The sequence below is a fragment of the Pinus tabuliformis genome, chromosome 4_1 (genome assembly GCF_031772625.1).
Source record: "Pinus tabuliformis cultivar Carrire ecotype Pingquan chromosome 4_1, CPIR1, whole genome shotgun sequence".
NCBI lineage: Eukaryota > Viridiplantae > Streptophyta > Pinopsida > Pinales > Pinaceae > Pinus > Pinus tabuliformis.
In genome coordinates, this window is record NC_142303.1 from 80570805 (window position 1) to 80592132 (window position 21328).

General features: G+C 34.5%; 1 protein-coding gene across 5 annotated transcripts; it reads left to right on the forward strand.

Moving 5' to 3' along the window:
- The first annotated feature begins 14407 nt into the window (after window positions 1–14407).
- LOC149174273 (leucine-rich repeat transmembrane protein kinase family protein) lies at window positions 14408–19269 on the forward strand. 5 transcript variants are annotated; one of them, XM_089419271.1, is made up of 6 exons: window positions 14408–14507; window positions 14739–14793; window positions 14913–14990; window positions 15100–15278; window positions 16408–17901; window positions 18238–19269. In XM_089419271.1, exons 5-6 carry the CDS (start codon window positions 16557–16559, stop codon window positions 18882–18884), a joined length of 1992 nt encoding a protein of 663 aa, XP_089275397.1. In that variant the 5' UTR covers window positions 14408–14507; window positions 14739–14793; window positions 14913–14990; window positions 15100–15278; window positions 16408–16556; the 3' UTR covers window positions 18885–19269. The 5 variants fall into 5 exon arrangements, with proteins under 5 accessions (XP_089275397.1, XP_089275395.1, XP_089275396.1 ...); XM_089419269.1 differs by lacking the exon at window positions 14408–14507 and having other exon boundaries at window positions 14563–14793; XM_089419270.1 differs by lacking the exon at window positions 14408–14507 and having other exon boundaries at window positions 14563–14793; window positions 15105–15278.
- Window positions 19270–21328: the final 2059 nt, after the last annotated feature.

Sequence of the window (21328 nt, forward strand, 5' to 3'; positions counted from 1 at the left end):
AAGGGGGGGCTCCGCCCCCCCCCCCCCCCCCCCCTCTAACCCCTCGGTTAACTACGTGGGATAGTCGTGGAAAGAATATAACACAACCCAACAAGTTCTAGGTGGTTGGAAAAGTATGCTTACATTTGTAGAAGGAGCGCCTCGTTGGGCCCCACCGTAAGCTTCACCCGCTCTGATATGGGCCTTACACCATCACTAAGGTTGTAGGGGACAATGCTTTCGAGTTCAATATTCCACCATTCCTTGGCATGCACCCAATGTTCAATGTGGACTGCCTTCGACCATACTTTCCACCATTACTGGACACATTAGACATTGCAGAACAACTCACACCAATAGAGTTAAACCCAGACTGCATGGAATAGGCCAAAACTGATCATATCATGGACCTGTATATCAATAACACTCACCAACAGAAGATCCAACTATATCGGGTTGTCAAAGATCGCCAACTCTTGCACCAAGGCAAGTGGCTCACTAGGGACCAAGTTCAGTAGAACTTTCCCCATCTCATGGAGGCACTCAATGCAATGGGGGTCATTGCTTCCTAAGGGGGGAAGACTTATCCAGGTGGATATGGTTGGCCACCCGCCTATTCTACTTGGACCCCCACCATTGTTTCTTTTCAGTTTCCTTGATTGTAGCATAACTTACTATTTTTCGCAGCTTTTTGGGTCTTAAACTTCCAGAGCCGTTTTGAGGGACTAAAAGATGTTTTTAGGGAAAACAGAGAGAGTGGAAAAGTCCCAATATAGTTTACCAACTTATTTTTGGCCTCCACTTCGATTTCTTCAAAATGAGGTATTATGATAGCCAAACAAAAATCTTATGCCAAAGTTACGACCCCAGGAAGTTGATGTACCAATTTACCCAAATGGGGCCCATAGTTTTGGTGCTTCATCTCCTAGGGTTAGGTTTTTGGATGTTTAGAGTTTTCCATTGTTTCTCAATAATAAATAGGCCTTTGAGCCTCATTGTAACACAATTCATAGGCATGTAGCCACCACATCTCTTCTCAGAGATAAGCTACCATCACCCAAGCTAGTTTATTTCCATTTTTGTATGTAAGCATATTTTAGTTCTTTGATATTAATAAAAGGAAGTTTTGTTTCTCATGCTTCTCTATCGTAGCCCTCTGATGGATTTTTCTTATAGCCACAGGACTTAGAGAGCTTCTAGCCCTTTTTCTTGTAGCCATGGTACTTAGAGAGCTTCTAGCCCTAGGTCGCAGGCCTTATAGGGCGTCTAGCCCTAGGTTGCAGGCCTTATCCCCTCTCTAAATCCTGATGTGGGCCTCATTAATCTTCTTTCTCCTTAGTGCAGTCCCTCATTAGCTTGTTTTTGGCTTTTGCAATTAATTTTGGCACTAATTTCTTGTGTCTACAGGCTTGGGGTAAGTTTGGCAAGGGTTTAAAGTCAAATATTCTATTGTTTTTCCATTGATATATTGTGTTTCAAGCTAACACTTTGTTTTGCAGTCCCACCATGGGTTTGAGGGAGGATTTAAGGGGCTTGAAGTTTCACTAGCCCTAGAAGCCCTAAACATAGTTACAAGAGGGTTGATCTATCATTTTTTGGTTTCTATCAAACTAAAATTGGTGTTGCAGGTGTTTGAAGGAGTTCAAGTGCACATTGGAAGTTCATCTATCCATTCAACAAGGCCTCTAGGCCTAAGGGTTTTCCTCTTATCCCCTCTTCTCCTCTCTATTTTGATAATAATATCATGAAGTGGCTCTCAATAATGGTATAACATCTCAATATAATCATCCATAATAGGCCTAAGAAACGTCTAAGATATTGAATAAGTCAAGCAAACATGTATGCTCTTTTATTAATGAAATTTCAAATGTTTCTTGATGTCTGATATAAATTTTGTTGTCTGATATAATTTTTTGAGCTTTGGTATGAGCATATAAAAGTCTGATATATAAGGTAACAGTGGTAAGAAAGCATCTTGCAAAGGATTAACACTCATAAGAATTCATCTCTAAGTCTTGGGAACATTATCTCTCTCTTTCTAAGTTAATGGTAAAGTGTTGAAGCGATTGCTTTCATATTTTGAAAGTGGTAAAAAGGAATCCTTGAATCTCATTACACACTGGAAGGTGCATCATAGCATTCTTGAATTTGATTGGTGTCCTCTATTCTTGAAGATCACTGTTAGCAATCTCATTTCAAGATAATTATGCTCTAATTGGCTTTCATAATAAGCATTGGTTTCAATATTGCAAAAGGCAATCCTAAGTGGCATAAATAAGAAACTTGGATAATTATTGTGATGAATGTCATTATTCTTTCTTTTGTCTCTAATTGATACATCAAGTTTAAAGAGATCTTGTCATTGTGCTCATAATAGATCTTGCTATTTAATGGTTCATTTATGGGATTGCTAATTCTTCAAAAGCGAGTCATAGTAATATTTTGTATTGTCATTGAATATCATTGAAGAGAATTGATCTATTGGAGTAGCTCAGCGTGTGTTGCTTTTTAAAAGATCTTTTACACTTCAATATTGCAAGTTGAGCATCATATCTTGAGCTCTTTCTTTCGTAACATTGTAATCTCAAGTTCCTCTTGCTAATTGTGCATCATAATAAGTGTTTGGAATCGAATAAATTTTGTTGAGGAACTTATTTCGGTTAATAATTCCTTTAAGGCATTCACTCACATCTTGCATTTCATTCTAGGACTAGAAGTGCATTTGTAAAATATACTTCCAAGCATAAGCTTAGTTGTAAGAAGATATGACCACCTTTCTCACCCAACTTGCGAAGTTTAGACCCTCATTTGTGGTTAACACAAGTGACCTTGCAGTTAGCTTGCGGGCAATCCCTTGTAGGAACAAAGGCACTTAGGTGGTTAGAACTCTGCGAGAGGTATTGTTAACGAGATCTTAGCCTCCTTCTTTTGGACTTCTCTCTACAACCTACATTCGAGACTAACTTCAAAACAATTGAGAGTAAGGACTCATTTAGATAGGGCATTTAACTAAAATTTACTAAGATCTTGCATTTCATTCAAATCAAGGTCTTGCACTTCATTTCGGATAGATGTGCATCCTGTAGCAACTGTTCATCCAGTAACTTGAAATCTAATTTTAATTTGAGCAAGTAAATAATCCTAAGGCATTGGTCTCTAACTTTAATTTTGGGAAATCTAATCAAACTATGCTTGATAATCATACTTGTCACCTAATTTTTAACCAAGTTGTGAGGCCATTCAGTTTTGTCTCTTTCACTCATTGGTTTTTGACAAGTAGTTCATCTCTTCATTCATATGGACTACGCCCCTTAGTCTGCAATTAGGAGACAACTAAAACGGAGAGGGCAGGGATCAGAGTGACAACCCCTACCCTGAGTGTTGTCGTATTCTCATGTACAATTTGAACGACGACACTCTCCATTCAAAGAAAATTTAAAAAAAAATGTCAAAATAATGAAAATCAAATCTCAATAGTGAGAAGAGAATGAGTCGACATATACATGTATGTGGAGTGCAATGCAAACCTCAAATATTTAACAAGTACCTTAAAATGCCATATAACAATATCAATAGATCAAATTAAATCTCACATAAAATTAAACCTTAATTAATAGCAAAAAAAAAATCATCATTCTTCACTATTAAATCCAACTCTTTTAAATAAAATTAAAAAGCCAATTTTTTTTAAAATAAATACTATTTTAAATTTAATTAATAATATATTTAATACTATAATTGGATAAACTTCAATATATAATAATTCAACATTATTATTCAACAATCAAATATTATATATGTAATAATAATTATTATCATAAAAAGGGTTTAGTTATTAGAGAATAGAGGGGGGCGAGTCCCTCATTATAGATGATATATAGAGCCCAGATTCACAATTTCACTGTGTTTACAATATATACAGAAGCGTAATGGTCTCAATAAGCTGCTGTGCAGCGCAAACATAAATCATATTGGCTGTCGGGCAGCATGATCATACAACAAGATTCGAACACGGGTGGGGAGCAGGAAAGTCATCCATCCCGACCATGTGCGCTGTGCGCCCAAGCGCATAAAAAGGGTTTAGTTATACCGCACTAGTTGTACACACAAATGAAATTTTCATCATTACATTCTATATTCGACTTATCTCCATATTCTATATTTACTATTTGTTTATATTCTATTCATTAAAATTTTCTAAACAAATTAAATTAATAAATTTTTTCCCTTTAAATTTAAAATATATTAAATATAATAATTTTAAATCAATTTTAATATAATAAAAAATAATACATATTATATAATACATATTTTTTTTAACGATATAATTAAATAATTTTCTATTTTAAATATAATTTAATAATATAAAATTTTAATTAAACATAAAATTCATAGATATTATGTAAAATATTACGAATATCAAAAAAAGTATGCCAAATGTTCCTTCTTCAACAATCAAGGTATTTGCTTTACGTTTTCCTTTTTCTAGAACCTTCAACTAATAATATATTACACTTTATTCTCACCAACCTTTTATGAATCAAATGAGTAAAGCCTATTTTTAATTTTAATTGTATTTTTCTTTATATATATTTCCGAATTATTATAAAACAAGAAAATAATCTAAATGTATTTTGTTTTTATTTTTATTATAATTTTAAATATTAATTTATTAAAAAATTTAAATAAATTATTTTAATTTTTAATATAAATAAATTTATATTTATAATGTCTTTTCGAATATAAGGGGATTATACATCAATTCAGATAAAGTTATATGAAACACTTTTAACACATTGATTTGTGAATTCAACACCTTAGAATAAAAATTTCAATATAATAAGATATTTTATCCATTTACATTAAATATAAATGTGACGCATAAGCTTCCTATCAATAAATTAAAGGTATTGCTCTAAGAAAGAAAATCATATATATGTATATATCGTCTTCGAGTGGAGAGCGAGATTATAAAATATTAAAGTAGGATGGTGTGTGTAATCGATATCACAAAGCTATATGCTATTTCTATATTTTAAATACAGTAAATAAAACATTTTTATAATTTAAATACCATAAATAAAAGAATATATATATATGTATGTGACAACTTAAAGTGATATGGACTATGATTAAATTAAAATGGCCTAATTAATTTATTATTATAAGGTTAGAATAATAAATTAAATATATAAATGTAATTTAACCTCTCATATATATAAATAAATGTAATTTAATCTCTTTTATATATAGGAATATATACAATATATATATGTATGGACATACTTTTAGTTTTAAAGGAATATTTTAAACCATAAGGTTTAAAACTATTAGATAGATATATTTATTATAAATTTAACATATTATATGTAGAAATTTAATTCAAAAGATGAAAATAAAAACATTTATTCTAATCATTCTAGTTTTATATAATTAGTAATAAAATTATAGTGTGAGAAAATTAGAATAATGAATAGTGTTTTTAATTTAAATTTTGTTTTTATATAGTTTTCATATATACAATACTATGGGTCTCTCAACACCATACATACATTACCATGGGCTATCACATTATTCCTAACTACTTGTGGTCCCTTACATGATGCAGGTTAACTGCTTTATTTATTAACTATGGCCCATCACATTATTACATTATTCTCTTGGGTACCTCTCTCTGTACCCCATAATATCCCTCCTACGCATACTACATTCCACCCCCCTTAAACACGTTTCGTCCTCGAAACATAAGAAGAACACAAATAATAAGATCTACTCAAAAGAGTACTCCACTGATACCATGCACGTGCATCTATCCATCCTAGAGAAAGGTGATTACTCGATCTAGCCGGTGCCTCGCTTGCTTGAGATGGGAGTTGATCCTGGCGGTTCCTTTGTGTTGATGTGCTATGGGTGGATCGTCGCACCTCTTTATCTGTTGTGCAGGGGTTGTTGTCCTTGTTGCTAATTCATTGCCATCTTGTTGGTTGTTTTCTTGTTGGGTAATGTAGGTGGTGATAAGCTGAAGTTTTAACCAAAAGGTGTATCTTTCTTTAATTCACTTCCTAATGGAGCCTGATTGGTATCTGGTACTCATTGTGGCGTCTGCGGTTGTTGCTTATCTTCTAGTATTACTTCAACCACAGACTCCTCATCTGATGTGTCAGTACCTGTAACATTTTCTGCTTCAGCCTCCTTGGACTCTACCTGTTTATTGATGGAAATATCCTGTAATGCAATTTTCTTCTTTTTATACCACAGGAATTTTTTTTTGCACATTGATATTGATAATACCACTAGGTTCCATCCAAGGGTATCCCAAAACAACATCCACATTAGCCATATCTGAAGCATAAAAATCAGAATGCAATACATACTTATCCATAGAAATCTTCAAATCTTTATAAACTTGCACCTCCTCATTATTAACCTGTGTGTGCTCCATTTGTTTGGTTGAGACTTGCAATCTTTTAGCCAAATGAACATTAATAAAATTATGCTTGCAATTAGGATTGATAGACACAATGATCTTCTCTTCTAAATACATCCATGAACCTGTAATAAGGAGATACCATCAGAAAATAACCCCTTACATGTTTCATTCTCTTGTTGTGTAGCATGAGACCATTTGTCCAAAAGGAGTTTTTCAAATTCTTCATCGGGTAGGTTTGACAACTTATTTTTGTCAAGTAAGTCCCACCATGTGGCCGCCGCCTCATCTTTAAAATTAACCCATGCTATAGTTTTCCAAAATTTTGGCCATAATGACTTTTGACTTTCAAGGAATTCTTAAATAGTATGACCATCATATTTTCCTGTAAAATATATCCTTCTAGAACCCATAAAAATAGAATAAAGGTTTTGAAGAAAATCACTTACTTTGGCAAAAAATTAATATGGTGACAACTCAGTCAATATGGATTAGAATTCTTATTATAACATGTTTTCGGAAATGGAATTGCCATTCTGCATCTTCATGTGTGATAGAAATCTTGATCCAGGCCTCTAGAAACTCAGATTTGCACTGCAACTGTCTTGCCGTAACAAAAATTTCTAAAAAAAAGAGTTGATTTTAAATCAACGATATCTCCCCTCATCCGAAATCCGATTCGATCGATTTGTTTTTCAAATTGGGTAAATTTTCAAGAGGAACTCAGATCTACAATCTGTTTTCTGAAATTCAACACAAAAACTCCGAAAATTGACAGGAGAGTCATTGTCCACAAATTGTCGTAAAAAAATTTTCTACAACACAACTGATTTTAAATCAACAATATCTCCTCATCCAGACTCCAATTCGATCGATTATTATTATTATTATTTTTATTTTTTTTTTAAATTTGGGTATTTTTCCGCAAAGAATCCAGATATGCTATTTGTTTTTGCAAATTTAACACCAAAAGTTTCATATCTGATCCACAAACGCGTTGCCCCAAAGAATTCCTGCAAAAAAAAAAAACTCCCCATTTTGTCCAAGAAAGTGCTCTGATGCCACTTGTAGTAGATTTAACCTACAAATATATGAAAATAAAAAATATGCCAAGAAATAACAAGATCAAAATATAGAAATGCTTCTCTTTATTACTCAAAACCCTTGAAATAGGCTAACACCATACAATCACTCTTTAAGGAGAACACTCCACAAGCCATATGCTTGCCAATACAATAATCCTTGACATCCTCAATGGGGAGTCTCTAGCCTCTATATAGGCTACATACATACAATACCATGGGTCTCTCAACACCATACATACATTACCATGGGCTTATCACATTATTCCTAGCTACTTGTGGCCCCTTACATGATGCATGTTAACCACTTTATTTATTAACTATGGTCCATTACATTATTACATTATTCCCTTGGGTACCTCCCTCTATACCACATAATATCCCCCCTAGGTATACTACAAAACAAATCTTGAAGATATCCACATATATTCCTCACAAAATCAAAGTAATCTCGGACATCCTTAGAATTATTGTAATCAAAATCCTTTAGTTCAGGTCCTTCATGTCAAAAGTGTTTATTTGAATTTTTTGTTGCAACGGGCCTTTCCTTGAGAAGAGAAGTGTTGGACATGAGCAAGCGAGTGAGATCGGTAATCATGATTTAGCAACTCAAGAGTGGCTTTAGTCTCCCCTAGGCAATCTCTGTCTTGTCAATTTTTTGTCTAGCTCTTTACAATTGTCCTCTAAGTTGTATTGACCCAGTTTGTGAAAGCAACAATGTGAAAACTGATCCATTTTGTCTTCACAATTTGCTAAATTTCCCAAATCTTCTATTCCTTCGATGTATCTTTACACATTTAGAAGCAATTTCTAGTTTAAAATATTGATAGAATAGAAATAAGTAGTGTTAATATACTCTAATTACTTTATATTTTCGTTTTAAATTGATTTTATTTTAAATATAACAGAATAGTAAGTTTGAGTTAATATGCATAATCCAAGTGTTTTGGAGTTTTTTTTCTTAAGATATTTATACATTTAAAAAATCCTATTTAAATAACAAAAACTAAAAAACTCATCAAATATTATATTATTACATTTTAGAGAAAAAAGGCAAACATAAAATAATTACATTATGCTAATAACAATAACCAAAATTAAAAATTAAAAACACTACTTAAATAACAAAAATTCACAAGCTCACTAAAAGTTATATTATTAGATTTTAGCAAAATTAAAAATTAAAAATAATACTTAAACAACAGAGACTCCCAAATTTTTGGATGGATTTTAATGGAAAAAAGCTAAACATAAAATAATTACACCATAACTAATAAAAATAAGAAATTACCTTAAACTAGTAACTACTACTTAGAACATTTTACCTATGACCTTAAGAACAATAATACCATCCTTAAAAAAATATAACCTCTTCCATAAGTATTGCCATATAAACTATTACTAAAATGTAAATAAAATTTTTAATGATGATGATGGTTAACGTCCACTGAGACCAAACTTTGGTCTATCGGACCTAAAGAAACGAATTATTTAGTTTGATTTAAGATTTTATTCCTATGCTCAAAAAGCTTGGAGAGAAGCCTTCCGAGCTCACTGTAATTTTGACAACGTAAAAGGCTAGGAAGGTCAGTATTGCAACAAAGATTTTGAAACTGAGATCTAATGTGGTTGTACGCGGGGCACTCTAAGAGGAAGTGATTTTCATCCTTGATGTTCGTATTCTCACAGAGATGGTAGAACCTTTCCATCCATGGTGTTTTAGGAATTGCCCAACGACCCGTTTCACTATGGAGCTCATGAGAGTTCGTTCTAATCTTGGCTATATTAATTTTCTTCTTTGAGCTAGTTAAAACAGAGATATACTTTTGATCTTCTAGGGTGGGGTTGATGACCTCCTTATAATATCTTAATTTTCTTTTAGCTGGTAAATCTTTCTCACACCACATTTTTTCTTTGAACTTAGAAGTAACAATATTTTTAATGTTATTAATGTTTTGCAATGCAACATTCTCATCGATCTCCCAATGGTTTAACCAGGCCCTGGTGTCTTTATACCAACCTCGTTTGAGCCTTAGGTGGTTTTGGTTGGAATTTAAAGCTAGCTTAGGAAGTCTGTCTCCTATGTTATTGAGTTTGTGCTTGTACAACAGAAGCCTAGTCATAGCTAGGCTCTCGATTGGGGAAAGACCCACTTCTATAAGGAGAATAGGATAGGGTGTGTTGCTTTTAATTTTGAGATTATATGTTATAAAACGCTTCTGGATTTGTTGAATCTTTCTCCAGGATTCTCTAGAGATGCTACAACCCCAAACCTCACATCCATATAAGATAACCGGAGTGACTAAAGTTTCAAAGAGGAACTTCTTTCTATCCCACATTACGAGGTTTGTCATTTTAAAATTATTTTCAAGACCAAAATAAGCTTTCCATCCCCCATTAATCCTTTTCTCAATGCTATAGTTCCAGTTGAGTTTGTGATGAATATCAATTCCTAAGTACTTGTAGGAAGACACTTCCTCCAAGTTACTATTGTCATACATAAAATTAGCATAAGTGTCCTTCTTGGATTTGATAATCATAACTTTTGTTTTGTCATTGTTAACAATCATACCCATGGTAGAGCAGAAATCCTTAAGAAGTATAAGTTGCTTATCAAGATCAGATGGGCACCTTGCGAGAAGAACAATATCGTCAGCGTAGAGAAGAAGGATGACGACTATCGAAGCTAAGATCGTGGCAACACATCCTTCTTCCTCTAAACAACCTTCTAGCTTGTCGATGTAAATGCCAAATAGGGTAGGGGAGAGGGGCAACCTTGTTTAACTCTGATATTACACTTAATATCTTTCAACCACCCCTCATTGCTCTTTAACTTGGCAATTACATTCTCGTATAACCTTATAGCGCAACTCTCAACTCAAAAGGAACCTTTAGCTCTTCTAATATGTTCCAAAGGTTGTTTATAGGAAATGTATCGAAAACCTTTCTGAAGTCCACAAAGCAACAAAAGGGATTGGATTTATCATTGTGGCAATCTTCCACAATGATCTTAAGTGTAACGAGGTGGTTTGTTGTTGAGTGTTGCTTTCTAAAACCCGCTTGGCCTTTAGCCCACTTACCTTCACTTTCAAGCCATATGCTCAACTTCCTTTCCAAAATAATAGCATATAACTTGGCTAGGAGAGGGCTGATCATAATTGTCCGATAATTAGAGGAGTTATTTGTATCCCCACTTTTAAAAATAGGGATAATGAGGCTTTGAGTCCATGGTTTAGGGAACCCTTGCTTGACCGCTTGATTGAAAAGCTTGTGAATGTGGGGGATGAGGACATGAGCTCCAATTTTTAAGATTTCCACCTGGTAACCTTCAATGTCCTTAGCTTTCCCATTAGCCAATTGATTAACCCCAAAATCCATGTCTTCTAATGAGAAAACTTCTTTTGTTGTGAGCAGGGTTTCAAAGTTATCCATGACATTTGGAGATTCATAAAGATTTTTAAGATAGGAATTTCAGTGGTGTAAAGCAATTTTATTATTATCTTTAGTTTTTCTAGTTAGAATTTGCCTCCAGAATTTCTTAGGAGCTACCTTAGAGAGGTGTAAGAGATTCTCTTGTTTTTTATAAATACACTGCCTTTTTTTCCTTTTAGTTAGGGCTTTGTATATTTTTATCTTGCCAATTTTAAGAGATTCATCAACAACTTCCTTAATTGCTCTCCTCGCACTTTTACAATCTTTGTCATACCATGGGTTAGTTTTGTTATTTCTTTTATTACTTGAAACTTCAATTGAGAACTTGTTAATAGAATATGAGAGGGTTGTAGTAAAATTATGATAGAGATCTTCTATGCTGTCTATACTAGATAAAGGAAGCAAATTAGTTTTTAATTCATTTAGAAAGGATATTTTTTATTTCTATCAAAGATTAACTTCTTTTGGCTATAAGGATTATCTTCTATGGGATCTCTATGCATGACAAAATTGAGAGTTATAAGTAAAGGCCTATGAGCAGAGTCAGGCTCGTGGTCGTTTAAGATGTCAAAATTTGTTATTTCGTTGTATAGAGGGAGATCGGAGATAACATAATCTACTACGCTGCTACCAAGCCCATGGATGTAGGTCATCTGGCTAGAATTGGGCCACTTCTTTAGACCGTTGTAAATTATGAGACCCTGAGCACTACAGAGCTTTACTAGCTCCAACCCAAACAAATTCTCCTCGAGGTCTTTAGAGCTCCTTTTGTACCGCTAGCCGGAGGAAGGTCTTCATCTACCAAAGAGGATTAGGGTTGGAATGATTGCTTAGAAGAATAGCTCAGTTGTTTGAAGTTTGAGCATTAAAGTCACCCATTAAAAGGATATTGCCTTCATTCCTTAGGCTACAAATATAATTCTCTAAACCATTGTAAGGACTATTTTTATCTAGATTTTTTTTCTTATAGAAGTTAGAATTGATAGGGGGGAAATAACAGATTGCTATGTAGGTCTTTTTATCATAAATGTCAGTAATTTCTATCCAACTATATTGGTTGTAAGGGTCGTTTTTATAAATCCTAGCATGAGGAAAGATGTTCTTCTTAATGTAACAAGTTATACCCCCAATGCCTCTACGGGAGGATTGCTTATTCTAGGTAGACCATAATTTAAAGCCATCTATGTTAGGGACCTTAGATTCTTCGTGCTCCCAAGTTTCAACAAGCAAAATAATATCAACATCATTCGAGATCCAACTTAGCTTGGGGCCTTTGTTCCATGGAAAGCCCTGACAGTTCCAAGAAATAATCCAGAGCATGTTGAATTGCTATTTATTATTATCTTTTTGGTTTCTATCTCGAATAACAGCTTTTCTATTTCTGATTATTGCCCGTTTTCCTTCCTTCCTAACTTCCTTTACCTTTTGAACCTCCTTTCTCAATTCTGCTTGATCTTCTGGAATGAGATCTTCATTTATAAATTTTCCCATTCCTTTTAGACTTGAGGTTTTACTAAGTATGTCATACTTATGGTCAATAGAGCTCACCTTTATTCGGATCAACCTTCCTTTATTCTCAATTAGTTTCCTCAACCTTGTTGCTTTTATGAGACACGTTGTTTCAATTTGTAATCTGTTATGTAATTCTGTCTGGGCTATGGCTAAAGTATCCTCATCTACTTCCTCTTTTAAACTCAAGATTATAAGGTTCAAGGCCCTTTTGTTACACTCATGGTCTAATTCTATCAATTTTTTCATTTCATCTTTAATTGGTTTGATATCTAATTTACCTGCCACACTATTTAGGGTGAGGCGGCTTTTAACTTTTTCTTCTAGCTCTTTAATCATGTCCTTCATTTTAAGACTCTTTAAAGTATCAACATCTACTTGCTGGGATGTTTGGTTCATATCTTGGTTTTGTTTTTTATAACATGCAACCTAGTCTCCCATTGCCTCCATCATATTCTCCAATAGTTCTATTTTATTTTCTATTTGTTTTTGGATATTGTCTTCAAGAGATGTGAATTTATTTTCCAACATGGTTGCTAACTCTGTTTATAGCTTGACTTCTCTTTCTTCTCTACGTTTCTCTAAAGACTCTATATACTCATAGAGGCTCTGTAGAGTAAATGTGCTAGGTTTACCTTTGATAATCTTTGGTAATTGTGGTGAATTATTCATACTTGAAAATATATGAGCAGATATGTATTAGAAAAATATAAGGAATGTGTGCACCTGATATCAGCAAGCCGAATCGCAGATGCACTTGCCCCATATTGTTTTTCTATTACCGCAGAGAGATTGTGACTTATTATCGCAGAGAGATCGTAAATTATGACCGCAAAGATCATAAATTATTACTGCAGAGAAATCGTAAATTACTACCACAGAGAGATTGTAAATACATCACCCTAAATTATTACCACAAAGAGATCGTAAATACATCACCCTAAATTATTACCGCAGAGAAATCGTAAATACATCACCCTAAATCAAAACTATCAAAAATAAATTTAAAAATATAATTAAAATAAACTTTAAAAAACATTATTGAAATAATAATAAATTATAATACCATATTAAATATATAAATTTGAATTACTTAAAATTCAACAATAACTCTTATATTATTCTAAACAACATTAAAATTCAACAATATGGTTAAATACTGCATAAAATTTAAATTACTTAATATCAACCATATATATATTATCCCAAAAACCAAACAACATTAAATATCACATAAGAATTTGAATTAAGTAATACTCAACCAAATAAATTCAATAATATGGTTAAATACTGCATAAAATTTAAATTACTTTTTTTTTCCGAAGAAAAAAGCAAAACTTTTTATTAAGCATATAAAAAGTTTACATTCTGTTTGAAAACTTTGAGCAGACCTGATGGCTCACATGATTGCTGTTTTGTTCTTCTTATAAGTAAGACAAGTAAAAATCTCAGTCCTTTTTTGACTGATTGTGGATGATAAAATGTGTCCTATAAAATTTAAATTACTTAATATCAACCATATATATATATTATCCCAAAAATCAAACAACATTAAATATCACATATATATATTATCCCAAAAATCAAACAACATTAAATATCACATAAGAATTTGAATTAAGTAATACTCAACCAAATAAGAAGGTAGTTGTTAGAGAATGGAATTTTTTATTAAAATGGTCAAAACTATCATTAATAACCATCAAATTTAATAAATATTTCAGGTTTAAAATTCCTACCCTGCAACTTCAACGAAGTTCTTTCGTGCCTATTTTTTCAATTCTTCTTAAACAAAAAAGAAATTAACCCATTAAACATGGGATTGGGAAGCACGAGCATGTCATATTTTGTGCTAAAATCTTGGAAAAAGTAAATATTCTTTTGATTCCCATTTGCCTTTTTTCGGTTCCAGGGTAAATATGAATACCCATACGAACTAAAATTTTATTTGCGGACCTACGTGCACTAATGAGGCTAATCGATAATCTACGCGTAGGCGAGAGCCGTGCCTGACACGAAAGGCGAATAAGCCCCAAATCCGACGAAAATCTGTGCGGACTGGTGCGAGTTTCAACCAGGTAAAGCTCGAAATTCCCTTTAACTGCTCACCGTCACGACGACGACCACCACCGTGACGGGGATATCTCAACGACCTCGTTATTGTTCCAAACGAGGCCATCTCCGTATACCGTTAAAATATTTCCGTTCCAAGCTTAACGGGCTGTAATGGAAGCATATTCTTGCTAAATTTTTTTTCGACTGCAAAAATTTGTGCTTATTTTACCCATACCGCCATGCTTTCCCGGTAGTTGTGGCAGAACTAGCGGCAGCAAAGACACAGACTGAAACTCTGCAGCGGTGCAGGTATGGCATTGAGTACGTTATCATGTATTTTTTATTTTCTCAACTTCTTTGTTGCATTGCAATGTTTCTTTATTGTATCAAGCTGTCCACGATAAAATTTCCGTATGAGCGAGGCGCAGGCATTAAATGAGGCACGAGCTGAAGAAATAATGGCGGTGTCAGAAGGAAGGGTAGGGCGATGCTGCTAAAGAGGCCAGGTAGGTTTTCCATGTGCTTCTATCACTTTCTTTAAATATATATATAATTTTGTCCGTTAGGTGTGGCGGTCCTGGCTTCTAGATTATAGAAAACTGTTTTGTTTCGCAGCACAGTCATTCTTTTCCTTCGGAAGCTTGCTGCGGGGAGGCTAAATGTACTGACCTCGGGAGAGAGGAGTCGCAGAAAACATCTACTTACAGTCGATCTTTTAGGAGTTCCAGAGGCTGAATATGGTTGATGAGCTTCGAATGTTCGCGGTTTCAGGTTCTTAGCGAGCGGATCGCCTGGTAGGTATTCTGGCCTGTGAGACAAAAGAAAAATGAAGAGTTATTCAGCAAGTCTTCTTTGCGGCCCTAAGCCTTAGGTCTCTTGTATTGAATACCAAATATTTAACCGAAAAAACAATTTATATAAGTATATACGAGGTGCGATCCTTATTTGGGTAAAGATTTAAGCCATAAATCAGTAGATTTAAACGAATATCCAAGGTCGGATGCTTATTTAGTATGTGGAACGAAAACGAATGTTTACATAGATGCTGCGCAGAGAATTCATTATTTAGTTTTCATAGCAGAAATGTAAGTTCCAAAGTCTACATATTTTGCCCGAGAACGTTTAGGAGTCCTTGTAAGTTTTCTTCAATGAACTCGGAAACTTTAACAATGTCTCGTACCATATATATTTAAGTTTGTTAATTCCACGCATTGTTTTGTATGCAAAAAAAATTATTCCTATATTCTTATTTTACTCCCACAAAGAACTGAACTTGATTGGAGTTGGAAATATCTGTATTCTGCAGACTGAGATCTTTCGTACCGTGTCAGCTTCATTAAGCTGCGATTAGTTATCTTTCTTTCGATTTGTAAATCTCTGTATTCTTTGTGGCTTCATTAAACTGAGAGTAGAGATCTTTCGTGAGGCCTTAATTTTTTGTCGGCTTCATTAAACTGAGAGTAGAGAACTTTCGTGAGGCCTTAATTTTTTGTCGGCTTCATTAAGCTGAGAGTAGAGATCTTTCTTTCACATTTATTTGCTTATGGAGAAGCTTTAAATCTATGATGTGTTTAGCGAACAAGGGCATTAATTTCATAATATGTTTTGAAAAGCGTAACTTGGTTCAAGCTTGAAATTTTCATTGGAATATGCTCGTGAGCTTTTCATCTCTTCTTGTTTCCTTTGTTTTCTCGTCTTTCTCGAGTTTTCAGGCTTTAACTATGTAGAGTATGCACTAGGCACTGCCATTCTATACTCTGTTAATGTACCCCTCTCCAGTTGCTTTGACCAATTTTGGCCACCAGTGGACATTGTTGTATAAATTAAATTAAATTTGCCAAAGATTCAAACGGGAAATTTGTCCCGGTTTCGTATTTTTAAATTGAGACGATGTATATTTGATATTTCTTCTTAATTTTGCAGCTTTTCCAACCTGGCAAATCGCAACATATCTTCCAGAAGAGAATTTGAACGGCTACACTCCTTAATCTAACTGTTTGCTATGAGATTGAGTTAGTATTCAGCCATTTTAGTGACACTAATCTCCACTGGACCTATCAGAAGGATAAACAATGGAGATCAGCAAATGTGCTACTCCCCATTTAGTTTCGGGTCTAATATTATTATTAGTATCATTTTCCTTCCCTGGAGCTTCTCAAGCACAGTCAAAAAGTGACTATGATGCATTGATGGCATTCAAGGCTTCAGCTGATTCAAACAACAAACTTAGCTCTTGGAAAACCAGGGAACCATGCACAGGAAAATGGGTCGGTGTCATCTGTCTAAACAATAGGGTTATTCGGCTTGTGCTGGAGAACCTTGACCTCACTGGTCCCATAGACTCCTTAACTGATTTAGATCAGTTGAGAGTCTTAAGTCTCAAGGGGAATTCGTTAAATGGCACCCTGCCCGACTTATCAAAGTGGAGAAGCATTAAATTATTGTTTCTCTCGTACAACCAATTCTCTGGTCCGCTGCCTTCATCTGTTGCACTGTTAGATCGGCTCTGGAGATTGGATGTTTCAAACAATAATTTAACTGGCGAGATACCATTTTCTTTGAATTTGCTTAGCCATTTGCTTACTCTGAGACTGGAAAACAATCTATTTTCTGGTACTATCGCAGCCTTGAACATGACCAGTCTTCAAGACTTCAATGTTTCTGGTAATCAGCTCACAGGGGCCATCCCTGGATCTTTGTCCAAGTTTCCTGATTCGGCATTTGAAAAGAATTTATTTCTTTGTGGCAATCCCTTGCCAAGTTGCAAGAGCATAATCAGTAATCCTACCACTCCAGGAGGCATTGTGAATTCCAGCCCTGTGACGCAGGATCCAAGTATTGTGCCCTCGACTCCAAGTTCAAAGCCTGAGATGGCACAGAGTACCAAGAAAAGCTTAAACAAATTAAGCAGGGGTGCTGTTATTGCCATTGTGGTTGGAGATTTTGCAGTGTTATTGCTAATTGCCTGCGTTTTACTTTGTTATTACTGGAGAAAGTACTCTAGGAAAATGATGGATGAGAAGCATGGAAAGAGATTAGAAACAGAGAAGATTGTTTATTCTTCAAGCCCGTATCCCCAGCAATCAAGTGCTGCAGAGAGGGGTAAACTGGTTTTCTTTGAGGGAACTCGACAATTTGAGCTGGAGGATCTTCTCCGTGCTTCCGCTGAAATGCTTGGGAAGGGTAGCTTTGGAACTGCATATAAAGCTGTGTTGGAAGATGCTAATGTTGTTGCTGTGAAGAGGTTGAAGGATGTGCATGGTCCAGGGAGAAGAGATTTCGAACAGCATATGGAACTCCTAGGAAGGCTGCGGCATTTGAATCTAGTGAGCTTAAAGGCTTATTACTATGCAAGAGATGAGAAGTTACTTGTTTATGATTATATGGCAAATGGAAGTCTATACTCCCTTCTTCATGGTATGTTCAATATCGCGTTTCTTTTCCCTTTTTAGTTGTATTCCCCCGTTGCCTTACTGATTATTATATGTTTTCGTTATAAAAATGATGGATGTTGGTTTTCAGAATTGAAAATCTTTCATGAAGATGATTGTTTGTTCTTCTTTCGTTGGAAAGTGGATCTGATGCCATTTTGAATATTGAATGTTATCACATGTTCAGTTGTGTCTTTTTAGCTTTGACCCTTTATCAAGCCATCAAATGCAACTCCGATGTAAGTTCGTATCATAGAACTGTGCCTGGAAATTGATCCTCTTTTACCAATTTTAGATTCATTTCTCTGTTGTGCTGTTGCAGGCAACCGTGGTCCTGGGAGAACTCCGCTTGACTGGACAACTAGAATGAAAATAGCGTTGGGTGCAGCCCGTGGTTTGACCTTCATTCACCACTCGTGTAAATCTCCCAAGCTGGCCCATGGGAATATCAAGTCTTCCAATGTTTTGTTAGATAAAAGTGGAAATGCTTGTATCTCAGACTTTGGTCTTGCTGTGCTTATTAGTCCTGCATCTGCTGCATCAAGAGCTGCGGGATACAGGGCTCCAGAACAGGCCGAGACGAGAAAGATATCTCAGAAAGCAGATGTATATAGTTTTGGAGTGCTACTCCTGGAGATTCTTACTGGGAAAGCCCCTGTTCAGCTACACGCACCGGATGAAAGCATAGATCTTCCCAAGTGGGTACAGTCTGTTGTGAGGGAAGAATGGACAGCCGAGGTATTTGATCTAGAACTCATGAGGTACAAGAACATCGAGGAGGAAATGGTGGGCATGCTTCAAATCGCAATGGTCTGTGTGTCCGTGTCCCCTGAGCAACGCCCGAAGATGAGTCATGTTGTGAAGATGATTGAAGAAATAAGAGGAGAACAATCTCCTATGCATGAATCCTTCGATTCGCTATCCCAATCTCCTTCGGTGTCCGAGGACACAGGAACTACAAGTCACTAGCCACAGAATGTGTCAAACCATGAAAGTCATTAGCCACAGAATTGCAGATGTTCGGACTATTTCGGTTTAGCAACTGGCCAAAAAGGGTTTGCAAGAGTGGAAAAACTTGCGAACAAAAGCAGTTAAAATTCAGATGTTATCTTGATTGTATGTGTAAGCTTTGTAAGCAGTTAAAGCCATTAAGATTGATTTCCATGTCCAAAAGCATAAAAAATGGCGGCGACTGTATATTTTCTGGAGTGGGTATGATATTGTGTGTGTCCTGCAACTAATACAGCTTTGATGTTATTACTAGCTGTCCTCTGTATGTTACACTCTGACATTTTAGATAACATACAAAGAGTTTCACTGGAATTATTTATTGAGAAACCTAATTTCTCTTATATCTCGATTCTCAATTACAGCTTGTTTGTAGGTGAACTGGATCACACCATCCAGCATTTTTTTAAATTTCAATTGCCATTGATTACTTGTTTTGCTATTTTTCAATGTTTTAATTCTTTATTTTGAACAGTGAAGCCAGGGTTCAAAGTTGATTCTTCTCATTAGATATCCGACCTAAATCCTTGTATTCATGTACTCATCCTGATTCCTCTTATCAGATATCCATATTCTCACCCTGCCTGCGAAGGGTCCACACCAGGCTGCATTGAGTGATCCTATCACTGAAAAAGTGTTTTATTCGAATGCAATAAAAATAAGTTAAATTCCTTTTGGTGTGGTACCGTTAAAGCATATTAATGGCTGGCTGCAAGGTTGGTCATTAATGGCTGACTGCAAAGGTTGGGCCATACCCTCCCTGCTTTTGCATGTGATCTCCAATACATTTTTCAGATTCCTGTTTAATTTACTAATTGTGTTTGCTCCACCTGTGTCCTTATCAGATACCAAAGGCGAGCGTTCAGTCTCCTTATCCCATAAGGAAAAGTTATATTCCTACTTTAAAAAATATACATGCAAGCGTTCAGTCTCCTTATACCATAAGGAAAAGTTATATTCCAACTTTAAAAAATATACATGCAAGACAGGCTAGGAGTTTACTGTTCGAAAATTATACCCCCACGCACCTCTTCACTTGAAGAAAGTAAAAAAAAGTATATTATGGGAAGACCATAGATAATGTCCACCCTTTCCTTTTACAATAAGACAAAATAGAGATAGATTACAGAATTTTGTTATCCAGGTGCAACTAATCTTTCTGTCACTGCCTAAGATTTAATGAGAAGTGGGCCACGCATTTGTACTTCCCTATGATTTGAATAACGCACTTCACACTATATAATAATTTGATACATTTAGTTATTGTCGTTATTGTTATCGCTAAAACGTTTTTGCAGTTAGTGCGGTGCCCCGAGGGTCCACCACTTAATTATTTATTTATTTTTTAATAAAAATATTAGACACTATGAAATCATAACAGTATTGTAACTTTTTTTTCTTTAAGAGAACGCTTCTATTAATTAATGTTCAAGATTCATTATATAAGATATATAAAATGAGATAATAATTTTATGATAATTTGTCTTACTTCAAAGAGAATAATAATGTAGTGTATCAGGTAACAGATACATAAAATAAAATAATAATGGTTTTGCACCCTTTTACTGTGAGTGCGGTGTCCCTAGTGTCCACTACTTAATTATTTATTATTTTTCAATAAAAAATATTAGACACTATGATATCATAACTGTATTATAACTCTTTCCTAAAGAGAACGCTTCTATTAATTAATGTTCAAGATTCATTATATAAGATATATAAAATGAGATTAAAATTCTATTATAATGGGTCTCACTTCAAAGAGAATAATTAGTGTTAATCTTGTAGTGTATTATATAAGAGATATAAAATAAAATAATATTAATTGGTTTGCAACTTGGAATATGTTAATTTTTTGGGTTGCTATTTATATATTATTTATTAAATAGTGATGAGTTCAAATGATGTGATATAAAATTAAAGAAGTTGAATTTATTGGTAGGGAGAGAAGAGCTTTTCTTTAAAGCACAAGGTTCAATTTGATTTTCTATAGAATTATAGGGTCACTTTGAGATAGTGATTGAACAAGAGTATACATAAAGAGGTTACTATAAAAATATATATTATTATTGTTGGAAAAAGAGGTGTTTGACATTACATATAAAAGGGTTTTGTTTAACCCAACTCTAATCACAGTTTTAATGAAATTTATTTAATGATGTGACCACATTAATAACATATTTTGCACTTACCATTGACAATCCTATTCATTGGGCATTTATTTAATGCATTTCGATCAGTTAACTTTATTTAATGACTAGTCCACATTGATGACACACCTTAACTCCATTTAATGACTTGTCCACATTGATGACAAACTTTACATCTACTCTGTACCATACCTATAAAGTGGGCCTTATTTAATGACACCCCACACATATTCATGTGTCAACTTCTATTTAAAT